Source organism: Lycorma delicatula, chromosome 4 (genome assembly GCF_047948215.1).
Source record: "Lycorma delicatula isolate Av1 chromosome 4, ASM4794821v1, whole genome shotgun sequence".
Lineage (NCBI taxonomy): Eukaryota > Metazoa > Arthropoda > Insecta > Hemiptera > Fulgoridae > Lycorma > Lycorma delicatula.
In genome coordinates, this window is record NC_134458.1 from 205,577,143 (window position 1) to 205,598,599 (window position 21,457).

The 21,457-nt window shown below is 32.1% G+C and overlaps 2 protein-coding genes across 2 annotated transcripts in view; one reads left to right on the forward strand and one right to left on the reverse strand.

The window, feature by feature from the left end:
• LOC142324241 (unconventional myosin-XIX-like) overlaps positions 1–11,591 on the reverse strand; it is an 89,106-nt gene extending 77,515 nt beyond the window's left edge. Inside the window, exon 1 of the mRNA XM_075365094.1 lies at positions 11,261–11,591. The gene's annotated coding sequence lies outside the window, so the exon portion shown is untranslated. The remainder of the gene's footprint in view (positions 1–11,260) is intronic.
• On the forward strand, positions 250–15,873 carry Pop4 (ribonuclease P/MRP subunit POP4). Its single transcript, XM_075365100.1, has 5 exons — positions 250–421; positions 2,094–2,236; positions 3,284–3,495; positions 10,818–11,005; positions 15,632–15,873. The coding sequence occupies exons 1-5, from the start codon at positions 406–408 to the stop codon at positions 15,766–15,768; spliced, it is 696 nt and encodes a 231-aa protein (XP_075221215.1). The 5' UTR covers positions 250–405; the 3' UTR covers positions 15,769–15,873.
• Positions 15,874–21,457: the final 5,584 nt, after the last annotated feature.

Sequence of the window (21,457 nt, forward strand, 5' to 3'; positions counted from 1 at the left end):
GATAGTAAGTTATTTGAATGAAATAAAAATATATTACTTGAATCCGTATATTAGGTAGTTTTGTTTATACATATATATATATATATATATATATATATATATTTGTTTATTCATATTTATATTATAGAACTATTAGGATAAAAGAAAACATAAAATATTCATAATAATTAATGGATTTTTATTACTGTGGGCTTTAAATTTATGGTCGACATACCACGTACTCCTTGTAGCAGTTCTACAGTTTGGTGTTTAGGATCTCTGTGTAGACAGACACAAACGCGTGCGCATGCTGTATTTATGACATGTGCGAATGTCAATTAGGTTAGGTTTAAATTTTCATCTACTCGTTGTACGATTGAATTCCTTCCTACAGCTTGGTGAATGTCTGAATTTTAATCGTTGAAAATGTCGAATCCTAAAGGTAAAATACGAATTATATATTTGTCAGATTTACTGGCAGATGATTTATTGATACTAATTTATGTAGATTAATATATCTTATCAATGAAGTACCCTCAGATTTATTATTTTTTGTTTACTTGATGATATCGGCACATAAATGTTAAGCTTGTGCATTAAATTAATCATTTAATTTATTTAAACGACAAATGGTTGTTCGTTGTTGTTTTGCTAAGTTATTAATACAATTAACAAAGACTTATGACATTTCTGAACTTATAATTAGTAAATATGATCATTCCAGAGACATTTTATATTTTTCAGTGCACCATTTTATGTTATTGCCATAATTTTGCTATCATGTTACTAAAACCATTTTCTGCATTAAAACCGATGCAGATTTTATAGGTAATGATCCTTAATAGTATCAGCGTATTCTTATAGGTACATATACAGTTTGTTCCTAAAATAATGGTATGGTTTCAGTCATATAATTTTGAAGACAGAGTATACATCAGTGTAAAAAGAAACGTTTCAAAAACCAGTGTGAAAAGAAACGTTTCAAAAACCTCACATTTTCTGTAGATTTTGATATGCATTCTTTTAGTTACCTGGCACTCATAAAGATTTCAATCTTTTGTCGTAAATACAGAGAACATCTGATGAGATAGATGAGCAGCTTCAATAATCTATCATTTTCATAACCCCACAAGTAATATACGTAGGGGTAAAATGTGGAGGGGTCAATCCATTTGAAGTGACCCGAGGATGGTTGCTTGAGCAATTCAAAGAAAAATTGAAACTTACCCACTTGTTTCAGGACAATAAAACTTCATGTCTCAGGACCTTAAAACTAATTTTTTTATTTAAGCAATTTACTTGTGGCGGCCATTTTTTTACAGTGCGTACACGTATTTTTGTGATTGTAAGGGTTAACGGAAAAAATCATAACTAAGAAACTATTGGTCCCGGAAGGAAGAAACAAAAAGGAATTTATTCATATTTTCTCAAAATAAAAGATTGGCCCAGTGGTTTATTTGCCTATCTCTCTTCTTTCTATAAGAAAATTACCAATAAAGTTGAACATGAAAACAGTGAAATTACACTTTTGGTAATTTTTTCAAAATGCAGGAATGGTATACACATTTGAATTATTTTTTTTATATGTAGGCATATGTTTGTAGTTTTATCATAAATAATATTAATGGTGATACACTTACCCCTAAATTTCTAAGAATTTTGGAAAACTAATATTTTTTAAATTCTTATTTTGGCTTCAAATAACAATGATGGGGCTGGTGATAAAAAATCTCAAATTTGCACAACTTGCAGTGTTTTTGTACATGCTTATGGCAAATAAAAATGGTTTTTTGTATATTTTACTAATACAAAAGTTATAACCTCTCAAAAATCATGAAAAATCTGTTAAAAGAAATACTACTTTGACTCGCCAAATAAGTGCTCTTATCTTATTCTAATATTATAAGATAATTTGGTGCATAACTGCATAATGCATTTCCCTATTCTTTATATCAAACAGTTTTCACCAGCTAACACTGTAAAACCTCTTTTAATTTAAAAAGGAAAGAAACTGTTGGAAAGTACATTTTCATCAAGAAAATTGATTCATTAGCATTATTATTTGCTCTTTTCCAGTTTTGTGCATTTTTTATCATTTTATTTATTTTTTCCAGTGGTAAAGTTGATATCAGAGCTGCCAGATACAGTTTTAAAGAAAATTGGTTGCAGTTCAGATAAGAATATAGACGTTGATGAATTTTTAAAATCAAAACTATTAGAATCTCACCATAGTGAAATATCTGTTGAAATGGGTAAAGTAGGTATTTAATTGTTACTTTTGGATTACTAACTAGAATTTACACTAAAAGCATGGATGACAATTATGTTAATGTTATTGTGTATGTTCAGTAGTAGCATAAGGAGTGATAAAAAATTAACTTTGGTTGTTGAAAATTAACTCATCATAGTTACAATGTGTGGTACACAGTGATACCAGCAGTCTATAATCTCTTTACCTGCTTACTGATTTCAATTTTTTTCAGTATTGTTAAATTAATTGCAGATGAAATGTGAAACCTCTTATTTGTCATTCCTACCAACTGTGAGATGCATAGCAAGATTCATGTTTTTTGTAAAAACAGATTAAATGCCAGGCTTCCTAGGGAACATGAGAAAAAAATAGTTTCCAATTTCCTTCATTACTGACCCAAATATACCATTACATTCAACATGGTATGTAGTCCTACAGATCTGTTCACTTCAGATTATGACTGTACAGTGAACATCAAACTCAGATATCTGATATGAAAACAACAATTGATACCTCAGGTCCTTTAAACACTTCATAGCCATAAGGAAGAACTTCATTCTATTGTGAACATCAGTGTTTCTACTCTGCAGGGAAGCAGATAAATTATATCAATTTTTTTTTTTTACTGGTCAGTTGGAAGCTCGTTTTGGAATAGCCCCTGTACATTAAATATTTTATTATTTCAGCCTGAAGTGACAGATTGAACATAATTCAACATAATCATCCATGAAAATACATTCATATAGTCAATGAAAATTACTAGATTTGTTTTGACATACATATAAACTTCATCCAGGTTCAGCTTTATATTGTTACATAAAATTATTTATTTGTATAATGTATATGCATATTTAAATTTATTTTTAATCTTTACCTCTCTTATCATCTTATTGATTTTAGTAGAACTTCTTAAAACTCACTGTTTCATAGTCAAATAATTTATCATTTTGTTTATTTTGACTATAATATTTCTACACACAGATATGCATTAGTGTGTGTGTGTGTTATATATTTTTTACTAAAAAAAAAGTTAATGTTATCTTCTATTTTCAGCATTTTGTTTTAGGAAAAGTAAAACATTTAAAAAAAAATAAAAGGCAAGTAAGAACTAAAACAGTGCTATTGAATGCAAATGAGAAACGTCATTTAGGTATATATAAATTGCCTAAAAGTGGACTTAAATATCAAGATGTTGAAATGATGTATTCATTGTGGTGTCAGTATATGAGAGATTATTTACAAATTAATATTTTAGAAAGGAATGGGTAAGTTTATTTTCTGTTTAGCTATGTATTAATTACATAATCATTGGCACATGAGTGGAAATATGTATTGTTTTATAAAAATCTTTCTAGTAAGCTTGAGTATTACACTAGTCAACACAGAATTTGTATTTAATGTGTTAACAACTTTTCTCACTGTAATTTGGTGCTGATTTCAAATATACTATTGAAATTGTGTTACTGTGTAAAGATTTTATGTAAATCATAAATTTGTAAAATTTTTGTTTAAAAATTCATTTTGATAACTACTGATTAAAATTTAGAATAGTTTCTATATTTTTGCTTTTAAACAATATGGGTACATGCTTAATAAAGAAAAAATAGTTAAATATATACTGCATCATGAGAAGTAGATGCATACAAACATGTCTGTATGATGAAATCATACAGACAGTTGTTGCCTACTATAGAGCTTAAAATCTTATTTAGTCTGTCTTCACTTGTCTAGACTGTGTGTTGTATTTCACAGAGTTATTAGTGTTTTGCTATATTTTCATTAATTCTTTATAATAAAAAAGTAATCTTTCTTGTTTTTATTTGCTACAACATGGCTTCGGCAAAAGTCCGTGGATGTTCAGATCACGCAGACAATGTTTGTTATATCTGTGGTAAATTTATGTCTAAATCTCAAAGAAAGACTATTTCTGAATTGATAAAAACAATTTATGAATTTCATTTTGATTGTGCACTCAGGAATCAAGATCTGGGCACCTCATGTTATTTGCATATCATGCTCAGTAACTCTAACTGTATGGTTGAAGGGGAAATGACAAGCCATGCCATTTACTGTACCGATGGTTTGGCGTGAACCTAAGGACCGCTTCACAGACTGCTACTTTTGTATGATAAATGTATTTAATCTTAGAAAGTTCATAAAATATGCAGATGTATCCTCAGCTCTAAAGCCATTACCACACAGAGAGAAGTCCTGTACCTGTACCACCATTTAATCTGACTTGAACAATCTGAAAATGAAGCAGATGATGTAGAGGATGTTGAAGAATTTCTTCCTGTATTTGTTGAGAAATCTTCTCATTTAACTCAACATGCACTTAATGATTTAGTTCACGATTTAAGTTTATCAAAGCAGCAAGCTGAACTTTTGGGGTTTGGACTGCAACAGTGGAATTTTTTAGTGAAAAAAACAAATTTACTATATTTAGAATGGCTTCTTTTTATTAACCCTTCCAGAGTTAGTGTGAAAGTAATTTTATTTCATTCATTCCATTAGCTCTTGTAGTGGACATGAAAGAAATGTATGAAACTATGGCGTCAATATTAGAAGCAATAAAAATACAAAGAGCATATATGGCAAGTTTTCAGTGAATCAGAAGTTGTTACCTTACTTCATGGTTTACAAGGTGGGGTTGACAAAATATTGTTGTTGTCTTAGTTTTTGGGATAGTCATGATACAAAAAGTCATTACCAAGTAAAGAACTGGCCATTGTGGCAGAACTTTGTGGCTGCTGAAAAAAAATGTAAAGTATTTATCATTAATTGAGAATAGTAAAATCATACTTTCACCATTTCACATAAAACTCAGTCTCATAAATAACTTTATAAAGGCACTAGAGAAAGATTGACCAGGATTTAATCATGTAAAAAGAAGTTTTCCTAAATTGAGTGATGGTAAGCTGAAGGAAAGTACATTTATTGGTCCAGAAATCAAGAAACTGCTTAAGGACAATAAACTTAGAAAATGTAAACTAACTGCATATAAGTCCTGGAAAGATGTTGTAGGTGATTTTCTAGGCAGCAGAAAAGATGAAAACTTTGTTTTTTTTGTTAATAAGCTGTTAGAAAACTACAAATGTTTAGGATGTAGGATGTCATTAATAACTCATTTCCTACACTCCCACCTAGATTTTTTCCTGAAAATTTGGCTGTGTCGGTGGTGAACAAGCAGAGCATTTCCATCAGGATATTCTGACCATGGAGCATCGGTACCAATGAAGATGGGTGACTATTGTTGGTTTTTGTTTATAGAAACTGATCAAATATCGTACTTGTGAAAAAGTTTGTCAACATATTTTAAAAATTAAAGTAAGACAATTCTAATGATTTAAACTTTTAAAAACTGTTATTTTAAAGACATTTCCTACGATTTAGACTTTTAGATACTGTTATTTTAAAATTGTACTAATGTATTTCAATTTATTTGTGTTTGAATAAATAAAAATGTAGTTGATTTAACAAAATTTTAAGTGATTGCAGATAAGTAATTTTTTTAAATTATTGATTTCACAGTGATTATGCATTTATTGATAAATAAATCGCATATATCTAAAAAATCATGACTTATTAAACAAGTTCTGATAACAGTCTTGAATTCAGCACCCCAAAGTTAGTTAAAATTGCCATGTATGATTTCAGATAACGAGTTTTTTGTACTAGTGTTCTTGTGTTGGATTTATTACTTAATTTGTTAAATTTGTCTGTACTTTATTAGTGTAGTAGTTCCCAACCAGTGAGTCACGACACACTGGTGTGTCACTCAGTCCTATTGGGTATGTCATGAAATTTTAGAATTTAAAAATAAATGTTATGCCATTCAAAAGGTCTATATCACATTTATACTTACCATGAAACTTTAATATGATAAAAGTTATTTTGAGACAGTCTGTACCAGTCAACATGTGCACAATGCTTAGTTTACTCTTCTCACTTGGTAATAAGTCGAGTGTTCAGTGTTGCCAGTTGAGGGATTTATCCTTCAGTGTAGGCATTTTTCAAGACAGAAATCTGAAAATCCTGACAACACTGCAAGTGTGCAGACTGTTTATTAGAGTCATTAGAACATATCGGCCAGTTTAAGTTTGTATGTGGTAAAAATAGGTAGTACTGCAACTACTTTACAGAAGTATTTGTATAATTTTTTTATCATGGATAGATTTTTCATTTAAAAAAGACAAGCTGAATCAAGTTCTGCAACCTGTGACAGCAATCATGGCAGTGCTAATCCAATTTATGTGAGTGGAGACTATGATTTATTTGAGGATTTTCAAAAATGAGTTGTGCTTTATAAATACAGTGGATGAATATTTGCAATATGGATTGGAGATGAACATAAACAGATACAGGAGTGCCTTAGATGTGGAAGTTTATTTATTCTCAAATCAGTCAATGGGGCAGAATAAACTTAAAAGACATTTAGAAAGTAATCATTCTCATCTAACTTCAAAACCAAGAGAATATTTTGAACATCTTTTGTAGTCACAGAATAAAACCTGGTGCATTAATAAAATGCATTCCCATTTCTGACAAAGTGTTACATGCTTCATATGTAGTGTCCGAGTTAATACACCAACAGAAAAACCCCATAATATAGATGAGGAACTAATAATACCAACCACAAAAAAAATTATGAATATGTTTGGTGATGCTGTGCCAGAAATATCCAAAATTCCATTATCCAATAATATCATTAGCCACAGAATAAAAGAAATGTCTCGCAATATTAAAATTAATGTGAACAGTAAATTGGTGGGGATACTGTTTTTGCTCTACAGTTGGACAAAAACACTGACAAGCGATAAGTGCCAATTAATAAGCTTTATTAGATATGAACATAATTTAGATACTGTTAAACAACTTTTATTTTGCCAAGAACTTAAAACCACTACTATAGGCAAAGTTATTTATGACTGTTAATAATTACTTTGTTGTACATAATATTTCCTAACTAATATATTAATTAAATTGCAAATATGAGGGGGTGGGTTTTTTCAACCTCCGATACGCTATAAAAAAAAAGATACATTGACAAGAAAATGATTTTATTACTAAAAGTTGAGTAGTATCTAACTTATTTTTCTTCATAATCGCCAAAATGATTGAAGCATTCGTTGTTTCATGACACCAGTTTTCCAATGCTCTCTTCAAAGACGTTTGCCACCAGTTAGGTAAGGTACATCTTGACAGCCTGCTGAAGTTCTTTGTTGGTGGCGAAATGTTGTGAGCCCTACCGTGTCTTCAGTTCTTGAAAGAGATGAAAATCGCTAGATGCTAGGTTTTAGACTATACAGTGGATGGTTGAAAACTTCCCATTTGAATCGTTTGATAAGGTTTTGTGTCACGTTGGCACAGTGCAGTCATTCATTGTCATGTATCAAAACCATGCCATATGAGAACATGCCTCTTCATTTATTCTGGATCATCCTACAGATGCGATGTAAAGCTTCACAATAAACTTCCTTTGTTATTGTTTCCTCCATAAAGTCCACCAACAAGACACCTTTTTTATGATCACAGAAAAAAACTATAGCCATTGTTTTCCTGTTGCTCAGTGTCTGTTTGAACTTTTTCGGCTTGTTTGGAGATGAAGTGTGCATCCACTGCTTAGACTGTTCTTTGGTTTCTGGATTGTCATACTGGATCCAGGTCTCATCACCAGTAACAATAGACTTTAAAAACTCTTCCCTCTCATTGTAATGCGTGAAAACCATTAAGTCTGACGCCATTTGCCTTTTCTTTATCCAGTTTAGTCTTTGTTAATTACTGTTTAAATAATACTTAAGAAGATGAATGAAGATGATATGTATGAGTATAAATGAAGTGTAAGTCTTGTACAGTCTCAGTTTGACCATTCATGAGATGTGTGGTTAATTGAAACCCAACCACCAAAGAATACCGGTATCTGTGATCAGATCCGGATCCGTGATAACCAAAGGATCACGGTATCCGTGATCTAGTATTCAAATCCGTGTAAAAATAACTGATTTTACTAGGACTTGAACGCTGGAACTCTTGACTTCCAAATCAGCTGATTTGGGAAGACGCGTTCACCACTAGACCAACCTGTTGGGTGATGCCATTTACCTGCGTTTTGTAATCATCACTTAACATTTTTGGGACTCAATGTGCACACAGTTTCCATTATCTAGGTTTTTAGTTATTATTGTGAATAGGAAAGACCTTAAAATTTCTCAGAAAATTCACTTATTGTAAACCTTTGTTTATCGCAAACAAAATCATAAACATGCTCAAACCGGGTGTAAAGTAGTGACAGACTTGCGTCCTTGCCCACCTATGTCATAGATTTCCATTCGCCCTTCTTTAAATTTCCTACACCATTCCTGTACATTACCATCACTCATAAAGTTTACACCATACACTAGACTCTTTCTGCAATGGATTTCAGCAATGCTACATCCTTCTGCTTGCAGAAAATGTATCGCACTTCGTAACTCACACTTGGAGAGAGCATCAGTTGTAGTGGCCATGTTCAATTGCCCGTAGCTCAGCTCAGACTTATGCAATGGAGCCGGCAATGGCAGAGGTTATGATGGGGGTGTGGCACAATTAGACTATGCAGGGACCTGGCTCCCATCTATTTCTTGTTTACTTAGATGCATTGGAGGTTGAAAAAAAAAACAGCCCTCTTGTGTTAGCCTGTTGTTCTCCAGAATTAGAGACAATACACAAAAGCAAACATCACCCTTCTGGGAAGATTGCATCTTTTTTTGAGCTGACAGAGCAACAGCATTAACGAGGAAAATCAAAGGATTTATAAGTTTCTTCATGAAATTCACCTGACTATAGTGTCAACTCATTGTTTTTTATGTAAAGAGGCGTTAATTATGAGAACTGTTGAAGGGTTCTTTAGTTTGTGGTTGATCTCCCCCGAACAAATCCAAATTGGTCGGGGGAGAAACCACCAGCCGCTTCCACCTCCACACGAACTCGTTCAGCCAACATCTGTTCAAACAATTTCCCCATGATGCTGATCAGGCATGTCGGTCGGTATTTGGGGCAGTTTCTGCTGTCAGAATGAGGTCTGGGGACAAACACCAGTCGAGCCCATTTCTAGTACTGCGGAATGCCCAGTTTGTGTCAAGCACTAACCAGGGATGTGTCTCCACAAAGCCCTTGACGATCACAGGTGGGACCGCGCCAGGTCCCAGACTCTTTCTGACATTGATTCGTTTGACTGCCCAGCTAAGTTCTCCAGTCATCATCAGTCTATTGTCATGGGAACAGTCAATCCTCTCCCAGTCCTATTCCCTGCATGGAAATAGATTTAGCACCACTCTAAGGGCCTGTACCCTGGTTTGGAGAGTCCTACCAAACCACCTCTTGGTGACAGTCTGGAATGCCCTCCCCCACGGGTTGTGTATTGCCACTGGCCTTAGATCAACTATAGAGGCCGACCACCACTAGACGCTCCTCTTTGCTTGTTCCTGTGCAGTCCACCTTCTTTGCAAGCTCCGTGTGAAGTGCACTCATCAACATGTCTGGGCTTATGACCTGGTATGGGATGAGCTACACAGCGGCTGCTCCAACCCTGTCCATCTGTGTGACCGAGAGCTTCTATAGAGACTCCCAGGGGGAGGACCCACAGGCCTCTCTCGTTGCACACTAAGCATGATAGCACGGTGGTCAAAAAGGAGCTCGTCTTCTATGCCTCTCCAGTGCAGGACGCATGCAGCGTATCTCTGTGGTCGCAGTAATATTGATGACAGAGCCACTGCCTCTTCCCACAAAAGTAGGGACTCTCAGACCATGTTTGTGGCCTCCACAACAGAAGCCAAATTTTAGCCACTCCTGGTTGATTTGTTGCCACCAAACTTCGCACACTTCACATTGAGGTTTCTGTCAGCAAAACTGGCCTTCTGGAGTTCCTTATACAGCTCTCGACCTCAGTAAGGATCTCGAAGTTCTTATCCCCACAATTCGGGGAGGCATAAGCAGAAATCAGACTACACTCCAGCAGCTCCAGAGCGACAAAGTCTCCTCCCCCCCTGGTCATGCCTTGAACAGCAAAGTTGCCAAAGACATCGTGTATTGTGACATCCCAGTTATTGTCGACAAACTAGCCCTCTGTTGGGCTCAGTAAGGAGGAGAAAATCCACCCCACTGTCTACTGCAGTCCTCCACAGTTGATCATGGGCTGCAGTACGTCTATTAACGTTAAGTTTGGCGTAGTTCATTTTTTATTCAGACAGCAGTTGCAGGCCCCCATCCGATGCCCTAGATCACCACAGGCAACACATTTCTGTAGTACCTTACATTCTGCCTGCTTGTAGCCTTGACCATCACAGTTAAAGCAGCATCTGCTGCTGTCAGGGCCCAAAGCTGTTCATGGGAAAGTAAACATCAATTTTTTTATTCTTATATTAACTAGTTACAAGTTTTAATTATATATAAAATAAATTTCAGTTTAAGTAAGATTTGGTAATTTTTATGTTGTTAAGTATCCTAATTCAATATTGCAGCACTTTATCCAACATTCTTCTGCTTGTACAAAACAACTGGTTCCTGCAGCTGGGTTAAAAGAAAAAACTATATTGTGTAAAATTTATAGATTTACAGGGGATCCTGCTTGTAAACATTGGGATACAGTTTCTACAAAACTATTGAAAGCCGATCTTCATGGAGCATATTTAATTATTATAAGATCAACAATACCTAGCTTTGTTGGTATCAAAGGTATTGTTATATTAGAAAGAAAAAACATTTTTCAAATTACTGGAAAAGATAATATTACAAGAAGTAAGTATCTGATGTTTTTATTTTTACTTTTCCTCTAATTTTAAGATGTTCAAAAAAACTTAATTTTTTTAATTTTATTAACAGATAAGCCACTTTCAAAATTTTTGTTGTTATATAAATTATTCTTAACCATCATTTTTATGGCAAAAGAATCATTTAGAATTGGCAAGTATCGTTTTTAAATAGAAAAAGGGTTTTTTTAAAAAAAATCAGAAAGTTCATTTATTATATAATTAATTAATAATAGTTTATTACCTTGCATATCAAAAGAGTTAGATATTATTTTTATGTTTTAGAAGCTCAGCATTATCCTAACTTTTCTCAGTATCATTAACTAATTACTTTCACACATAGTATTGTCATCCTCCACTAAAAAACTGTAGTTATACACAAAACTACCTCTGAATTACACTAAAATTAATCTTAAAAGAAAGTAAATAAATAATAAAAGGGTGCCATAAAAAGTAAGCATGATCACCAAAAGCTGATTTCTTTGTCATTTTCAAAGACATGTGAAGGAGGTTTTTTAACAAAATTAATACATAAGTGTTCTTAAAAGGAAATAACAATATGTAGGGTTGTTCAAAAACAGGCACTGGCACTAAAAATGAATATTAAGAACAAAAAACAATTAAATCTAGCCTTGTAACTAATGTCATAAGATAACCTCTGTGACCATAGTTAATAATGTGGCAGCTGTGACACTTGGTACTGTTAGATTAAAATTGAATTTTATTATAAATTAAACATTTTTAATTTTTTATAATTTTATTATAAAATTGTTACTGTAACAAAAAAAGATTGTTACTGTAACATAAAATCGTAATTGTTAGCCCATAATATTATTATCAATATGGTTTATTTATTGTTTGGGGGGGGGAAGAATGTTTCATGACTTGGATTACACAAATAAAATATAAACATCTCAGTAATAGTTATATTCTAAATAAAAATAGTTCTTTCTTAATTTAATGAATAATAACTGTTTATGATGATGTTATTTATGAGAACAAATCAACTGACTTGTTCTTTTTTCTTATGTGAAAGTTGCTATAATGTTTGATTAGCTCACATCATGTTATACCAGGATCATTCAAGAACGTTCTCAGCCTGACAGAAGGATGTTGCAAGTACAACCAAATGACTATTATTTGGTAACTATGTTCCTTTAGATAACATGCTGCAAAGTTTCAGACATATGTATTTAATTGCTTGTTTCTCAATTGATTAAATCAAACAAGTTTTGATATTTTCTGAAAAATGGATAAAATTGAAGTTCAAGCTGTTATAAAGTACCTTGTTTTAAAAGTTTTAACTCCAGCAGACACAAAAAAGAGTTAGATGCTACTTTATAAAGGGGTTTTCTCCTTTGTTTTCAGTGGTAAAAAAGTGAACTGCTAAATTTAAGCATGGTCCATTCAAGGTGATTGTCCAAAAACTACTACAACCGATGGGATAATCAGAAAAATCCACAATGGTGTATTAAATGATCACTGACTGAAAGTACACAAACTTGTTGACACTGCAAACATCTTGATACTCCGTATCCATTATATTTTATACAATGTTTTGGGCTTGAAAAAGCTTTCTGTTTTAGGTAGGTGCAATGTTGTAACAGTCACATTGTCAAAAACCCATTTGACTGAACAATTTTCAAGGCTGTTTAAATATATTTAAAAGGAATTCTGATGAGTATCTTTTAGTTTTTTTTTAAAACAGTATATGAAACATGGATTCTCCATTTCACACCAGAAACCAAACAGTGGGTGGATCAGGTGAAAGTGGGTCAAAGAAAGCAAAAACATTTCTATCTACAGGAAAAGTCATGGCTGCGGTTTTTTTTTGTGGGGGATTCGTGTAGTGTGGTGTTCATAGACTACCTGGAAAAAGGCAGGACTAACACAGGAGAGTTTAGGCTTTTGTACATGACCTACAATTCAAAGTACTTTTACATGCACCATATTCACTGGATTTGGCTCTTGTTTATTATTTTCTTTTCACAAGCCTGAAGCAAGTTGAAGATTCATTTCAAAAGATGAAGTCAAAGCTGAGATAACCGCTTATTCTGCAGGGTAGGACAAATCATATTATATGGAGGGTATTAAAAAGTTGCTAAGTCATTGGTCAAATATATCAAACTGCAAGGTGACCGTTGAAAAATAAAAATAAACAATTCTGAAAAATCTTGTGTTTTCTTTGTCAGGTCAACTTTTTCTGAATGGCCCTTATAGTTTTTGCTCATTTATAAAAACAGATCTATTGACAATCTTAAAGTATTATTGATGCCATGCTTGAAATTGTTTGTGGCTCTAGTTTTCATAGATCTTTATTGATATATTATCTTAATTTAAAAATAAAATATAAATAAAAGAGCAATGTTCTTCAAACTTAAAACATCAAATCAAACTTAAAATATACAATTTAAAAATTGAGATGTTGCAAACAAAAATAAGAACAATTGAAAACTTAAACTACTTTGTTTCCAACAGATTTCAAAGTATTTTTCAATTTTTTCTCCTTCAAGAAATTAGAAAACGGAATACAGTAAAGGAAAACCAAACATTAAACATGTGTTTTAAAATGAATATCAGGGTGTTAAAGCTATGTAATATTTCTCAAGTTTCACATACATTGATTAATTATACATAAAATGAAAAAGCAGCTCTAACAGTTTTAGCTGTGCACAAGCTCTGAAATCTACAGATTATGATTTGCATGTTAGCTTCGCAAATGAAGTGATGCATCTTGATGATGAAGACTATCTTTATCAGATAGTCTTCAGTGACAAATCAACATATGTTAATAGAAAAGTAAACACAAATAATGTGCGTATATGGGATCAGAAAATTGTCACAGAATATTGGAGTGTGAATGAGACTCCCCAAATCTGAATGTTTTTTGTGCCGTATCCTGACAGAAAGGTTACGGGCTGTTCTTTTTTGCAGAAGCAAGTGTGTTTGGAATGAACTAGCATTATTCTCCCACTGTGGCTCTTTCCTCAACTGCAATATGAATCACAGAACTTTATTTGGCAACAAGATGGTGTGCCTCCTCACTGACATAATACTGTACATGATCAGTTGAAGGAAATTCTCCCCGACTGCTGGATCGATCGCCTGGGACCAGATGATAGGGCTTGTTTGCTGTCGCCTCAAAGTTTGCCTGATCTGACCCCATGTGATTTTTTTCTTTGAGGTTTTATAAAGGATCAAGTTTATGTGCCACCATTACTCATTGACCTACTCAACTTGAGATGTGTGCCATGTGACAAATGGTGCTAACATTGAACACATAGGAAAAACTCTTTAAGTTGCTCTTTCATTTCATGTATAATGTGTCAGTGTTAGTAAAACTTAATAAATATTATACATAATTGTAAACCACAATATTTATTTTGAAACAAACAGTATAGTAAATATAGAAGAAAAGTAAAATGAGAGCTAATTGGATCCCATTCAATAATATAAAAAGTTGAACTTAATTCATTTTTTAAAATAATAATAAAAAAAAATTAGTAAGCCTGTGCAGTTTCTTATAAATTTTTAAATTTTCAAAATCTATCAAAAAAGTTTGCTGTACAATTATATATAGTAATTATCAAAATGTTTTTGGTGAATAATGCATTAGTGTTTGCATGTGTACTAATAATATCACAATTCTTTGGTTATGCTGGAAGATATATGTTCAGACAGAAAAACACAGATATATCTTATAATTGAGTTAAAATATGCTTATTGATTTTTAACATAGTTGTTTATCCCCAGTTATTCTGCTTAAAATTTTTGTATCATTTTTTATAAATGTTATTGTTCAATTAAGAAATGTTTTTGCATAGTATTCTACATTCTTGTAACCTTGTTATATGTTAAACTATATTGATATTTGTTAAGTTTATTATAATATATTTGAATGCAGGGTGAATTGAATTGTTTCATTAATTTCTTAATTACTAAAACAGTTAACATTCTTCATACTTATCCCTTGAATTTTTTTAACAAGATTCTTATTTTTTCAGTCTGTTCATAAAATTTTGATTTCCAGACCAATTCCACAGCATAGTTGTATGATTTTTGGTATGCTAAATTTTCTTTAAATGTGAAGGTTTCATACCCCAACCACCAACTTGAAGGATCGGGAGAACCTTTTATCAGGGTTATTGCTAGTCATAATGTCTCCATTTTAAGGCATCAGTGATTCATGCTTTCACCCTTTTCCATCTTTGTATATATCAACTACAATTGAAGAAACAAAATATACAATAGTAGAAGGCTTTATCCCATTTGACAATGGCAATAGGTATTAACTAGCATTTAATGGTGAGGTTTCTTCTGTCAGTGCTGCCTTGCATTTGATCTTAATTGAAATCAGTTCATTTAAAATTGAAAAACGTATTAATATGAAATATATTCATGTGGGTTTTCTGTTTTCTAAATTTCTATAGAATTTTTCTTTTAATATATTTTTTATCATTTTGTAATTTTCAGATTGACTCGAGGATTCCATTCCTCAGGTTTAATTTTTTCTTATTTCTTAAATATTTGTGAATTAATTTTGGATGTAGAATTTCAGAACTACAATTACTGTATTTGTTTACATATTTACAATCATTGTTAATTTTTTTTTCAGCTATACCTAAAAAGCAGTGTGAATTTTCAGTTAAACTGGATTGTTATAAATTTACATTTTTTGGCAAAGATATCTGTATGAGATCTAGTGAAAGAAGTGTAAAAAAATATAAAACACAAATGTTTAACTTTTTATAAAAAAAAAAAAAGATTCATATTTAATTAAATTGTAAATTTGTTTGTAATGTATATTTTTATACTTCATTTTTTATTAAAAAAAAAGAAGAAAATTCTATGATGTAATGTACCTTTGTAACTATTATTTTCCCACAATTAAACCAATCATTTTATTTAATAATTTTCTTTCTCTTCCTTTAGTGTCATTCTTTTCTATAAAATAATCTTTTGACATATAGTTATTATTTGTGAATTAACCCTTTGGGAGCTGGGTAGAACAACCTGCTGTTATAAATCTGGTATTAAATACATGCAGATTGATTCCAAATAACACCCAGTAAATTTCTATTTATTGTCTTAACTTTTCATTTTTTCTTAAAATTTTGAATAAGCTGTGTTTATAGAAAATGAACTTTTTGAATATGTAGAGTGTGGAAATAAAATAAAAAATTGATAGACCAGTCTGTTCTACGCATTTTGCAAATTTTAACAGACTTCTCTTTTATCCCTTTAAATTTTCTGTATTTTTCCTCTAATAATTACACTGGTGAACATAATATTTGGAACTGAAAAGGGAGTAGCTGTTTTATGTAGTATTTTACATGCTGAATCTGAATATGTTTTCCAAAACAACCCATCATGTAACTATCTTAAGTTACAACCCCTTAAATTTATTTGTTCCATCATTCATGGAATAAATAATACAAATAAGTTAGAACCTCTGCATATTTGCTTATTCACATCTGATTTATATTATGATGCATGCTGCAGACCTATATCTGATAATAACAGTCAAATGATGTCATCTCATACCAAGCCAGACATGTATAGACATATCAACGAGTCAAATAATGAGTAATTCAACGTGATAAAATTTTCTTCAGTATGAGTTCAGCTGCTGGTACGAGTTGTTGTGTTCTTTATTTAAGCTATAAATTTACATTGTTTTTTTACATGTTATTTAGAGTTGACTGGATCATTTTTTTGTTAGAAAGAAACCTACCTAGTTCCCACAAATGATATTTGGTAAATCGGCATTTAATATACCTATAAATAAGTACTTCTTATAGATGTAAAAGTTAAAACCTTCTCACTCAACTATAAAATTGTTTACGTGCAATTCTGCACTCCCTTCTATGCCATATTCTAAGGTAATAATTAATCTTAAAAAATCTGCCCATAACTTCTTATAATGCTAACTTCATAATTAAGCTAAAATAGTGTCTTATATGTTTCAGAAATATTATGTATTCATTAAAAGCATAAAAAAAGAATTATAAGTTACTAATTTGAGATTAACCTAGTTCATTTACAATAATATACTGTTTAAAAAATTAAGAAAAATATGATTTTGTATTTATCATTCAAAGTAAGGTCTTCAGAATCGGAGCTCTAGAAACACTCTTTGTGGGATTTACCTAAAAATAAATTCCCCAAAATAGTTCATGAAAATTTGTTAAAGGCAATCAGTAAACATAAAATTTAACAAGGTAAGTTTTTATTAAATAAATTAACAATTGATATAATCAACCTTACCACCACGTTGATATGTTCTCTAGATCTTTCGGCTTACTTGGAAGCCATCATCAGGAATTAAAATTAATATATTAAAGTCAAAAGTTAAAAAAATCATAGTTAAAATTTAAGAACAGTCGTGACTTTCCGGTCCTACTAGTGTACTGAAGAAATATACATATACTCTGTTGAATTAAAATTAAATCAAACAAAACCATGTTATCAAAGAGATAATTATTAGATTAAATTTACTTATTTATATTTAGTATTTTTTAAAATAATATAACATCTTTAAATATTTTTGTTCATTAATTAAATTTGTATTATTACATAATATATGATATTTTTCCAAATCAGAAATATTATAATATTTATAAGAAATATCTAAGATTTTCATGAAATTATTATGATTGTATGTATGACCGTATTCTATTATATGTTTGGCAAAGTTAGAGTTTTCTGGTGTATTATTTTGAATCCTATTTATATGCTCTTTAGCACTTTTTTTTTTGTCTTCATTCATTTGACTGGTTTGATGCAGCTCTCCAAGATTCCCTATCTAGTGCTAGTCGTTTCATTTCAGTATACCCCCTACATCCTACATCCTACATCCCTAACAATTTGTTTTACATATTCCAAACGTGGCCTGCCTACACAATTTTTTCCTTCTACCTGTCCTTCCAATATTAAAGCAACTATTCCAGGATGCCTTAGTATGTGGCCTATAAGTCTGTCTCTTCTTTTAACTATATTTTTCCAAATGCTTTTTTCTTCATCTATTTGCCGCAATACCTCTTCATTTGTCACTTTATCCATCCATCTGATTTTTAACATTCTCCTATAGCACCACATTTCAAAAGCTTCTAATCTTTTCTTCTCAGATACTCCGATTGTCCAAGCTTCACTCCATATAAAGTGACACTCCAAACATATACTTAAAAATTTTTTCCTGACATTTAAATTAATTTTTGATGTTAACAAATTATATTTCTGACTAAAGGCTCGTTTCGCTTGTGCTATTCGGCATTTTATATTGCTCCTGCTTCGTCCATCTTTAGTAATTCTACTTCCCAAATAACAAAATTCTTCTACCTCCATAATCTTTTCTCCTCCTATTTTCACATTCATTGGTCCTCTGTTATTTCTAATAATTGTTATTTGTTATTTGTCATTTGTTATTTCTAATACATTTCATTACTTTTGTTTTGTATTTGTTTATTTTCATGCGATAGTTCTTGCGTAGGACTTCATCTATGCTGTACATTGTTTCTTCTAAATCCTTTTTACTCTCGGCTAGAATTACTATATCATCAGCAAATCGTAGCATCTTTATCTTTTCACCTTGTACTGTTACTCCGAATCTAAATTGTTCTTTAACATCATTAACTGCTAGTTCCATGTAAAGATTAAAAAGTAACGGGGATAGGGAACATCCTTGTCGGACTCCCTTTCTTATTACGGCTTCTTTCTTATGTTCTTCAATTATTACTGTTGCTGTTTGGTTCCTGTACATGTTAGCAATTGTTCTTCTATCTCTGTATTTGAACCCTAATTTTTTTAAAATGCTGAACATTTTATTCCAGTCTACGTTATCGAATGCCTTTTTTAGGTCTATAAACGCCAAGTATGTTGGTTTGTATTTCTTTAATCTTCCTTCTACTATTAATCTGAGGCCTAAAATTGCTTCCCTTGTCCCTATACTTTTCCTGAAACCAAATTGGTCTTCTCCTAACACTTCTTCCACTCTCCTCTCAATTCTTCTGTATAAAATTCTAGTTAAGATTTTTGATGCATGACTAGTTCAACTAATTGTTCTGTATTCTTCACATTTATCTGCTCCTGCTATCTTTGGTATCATGACTATAACACTTTTTTTGAAGTCTGACGGAACTTCCCCTTTTTCATAAATATTACACATCAGCTTGTATAATCTATCAATCGCTTCCTAACCTGCACTGCGCAGTAATTCTACAGGTATTCCGTCTATTCCAGGAGCCTTTCTGCCATTTAAATCTTTTAATGCTCTCTTAAATTCAGATCTCAGTATTGTTTCTCCCATTTCATCCTCCTCAACTTCCTCTTCTTCCTCTATAACAACATTTTCTAATTCATTTCCTCCGTATAACTCTTCAATATATTCCATCCATCTATCGACTTTACCTTTCGTATTACATATTGGTGTACCATCTTTGTATAACACATTATTAGATTTGAATTTATGACCCCAAAATTTTGCTTAACTTCCCTGTAAGCTCCGTCTATTTTACCAATGTTCATTTCTCTTTCCACTTCTGAACACTTTTCTTTAATCCACTCTTCTTTCGCTAGTTTGCACTTCCTGTTTATAGCATTTCTTAATTGTCGGTAGTTCCTTTTACTTTCTTCATCATTAGCATTCTTATATTTTCTACGTTCATCCATCAGTTGTAATATATCATCTGAAACCCAAGGTTTTCTACCAGTTCTCTTTGTTCCGCCTAAGTTCGCTTCAGCTGATTTAATAATTTCCTTTTTAACATTCTCCCATTCTTCTTCTACATTTTCTACCTTATCTTTTTTACTCAGACCTCTTGTGATGTCCTCCTCAAAAATCTTCTTTACCTCCTCTTCCTCAAGCTTCTCTAAATTCCACCGATTCATCTGACACCTTTTCTTCAGGTTTTTAAATCCCAATTTACATTTCATTATCACCAAATTATGGTCGCTATCAATGTCTGCTCCAGGGTAAGTTTTGCAGTCAACGAGTTGATTTCTAAATCTTTGCTTAATCATGATATAATCTATCTGATACCTTGCAGTATCACCTGGCTTTTTCCAAGTGTATATTCTTCTATTATGATTTTTTAAATTGGTTGTTGGCAATTACTAAATTATACTTCGTGCAAAACTCTTTAAGTCTGTCCCCTCTTTCATTCCTTTTGCCCAGCCCGTATTCACCTACTATATTTCCTTCCTTGCCCTTTCCACTCCTTGCATTCCAGTCTCCAACTATTATTAAATTTTCATCTCCTTTTACGTGTTTAATTGCTTCATCAATCTCTTCGTATACACACTCTACCTCATCATCATCATCATGGGCGCTTGTAGGCATATAGACGTTAACAATCGTTGTCGGTTTGGTTTTGATTTTATCCTTATTACAATGATTCTATCGCTATGCATTTTGAAATATTCTACTCTCTTCCCTATCTTCTTGTTCATTATGAAGCCTACTCCTGCCTGCCCATTATTTGAAGCTGAGTTTATTATTCTAAAATCACCTGACCAAAAGTCGCCTTCCTCTTCCCACCGAACCTCACTAATTCCTACTACATTCACATTTATCCTATCCATTTCTCTTTTTAAATTTTCCAGCCTACCAACCTTTTTTAAACTTCTAACATTCCACGCTCCGACTCATATAATGTTATTTTTTAATTTTCTGGTGACCCCCTCCTTAGTAGTCCCCACCCGGAAATCCGAACAGGGGACTAGTTTACCTCCGGAATATTTTACCAAGGAAGGCACCTCCATCATTGCTATATGAAAATGCAGAGAGCCACATTTTCTTGGAAAAAAAGCAGCTGTAGTTTTCCATTGCTTTCAGCTGCGCAGTACTCAGAGGACTGAGTGATGTTGATATGGCCGTTTAAGTCGTCCTGACTCACGCCCCTAACAACTACTGAAAGAGCTGCTGCCCTCTTTCAGGAATCATTCCTTAGTCTGGCTCTCAACAGATACCTCTCCGATATGGTTGCACCTTCGGTCCAGCTACTCTGTATCACTGAGTACTCAAGCCCCCTCACCAACGGCAAGGTCTCATGATTCATAGAGGAGGGCTCTTTAGCACATGTGGAAAATTTGCGATTGGTCATACCCATGTATATCAAATCGCAATCATCACAAACAAGACTGTATACTACTCCCTGTTTATCAAATTTGCCATCATTATCATATGCGTTTGTATTAAAATTATTATTAATATATTTAATTAATTTGTTATTAGTAGCATATGCAGGTGTAAGATAAAATATAATAGATAAAATAAAATACATAATGAAACAAATAATGTATACTGAAGATAACATTTATAAGATTCATAACAAGAAATAAAAGATAATATTAGAAACAATATATATAATTTAATAAATGATAATAATAATTACAAAATTATTACAAAATAAATTCATAAAGGATGATATAAATTGTAAAGAAA

What these genes read in the sequence shown, in the direction of transcription:
- Pop4 (XM_075365100.1), top strand. An exon ending in AATATTTTAGAAAGGAATGG is followed by an intron (nt 3,496 to 10,817) that starts GTAAGTTTATTT and finishes TAAAATTTATAG; the next exon opens with ATTTACAGGGGATCCTGCTT. An exon ending in AAAAGATAATATTACAAGAA is followed by an intron (nt 11,006 to 15,631) that starts GTAAGTATCTGA and finishes TTTTTTTTTCAG; the next exon opens with CTATACCTAAAAAGCAGTGT.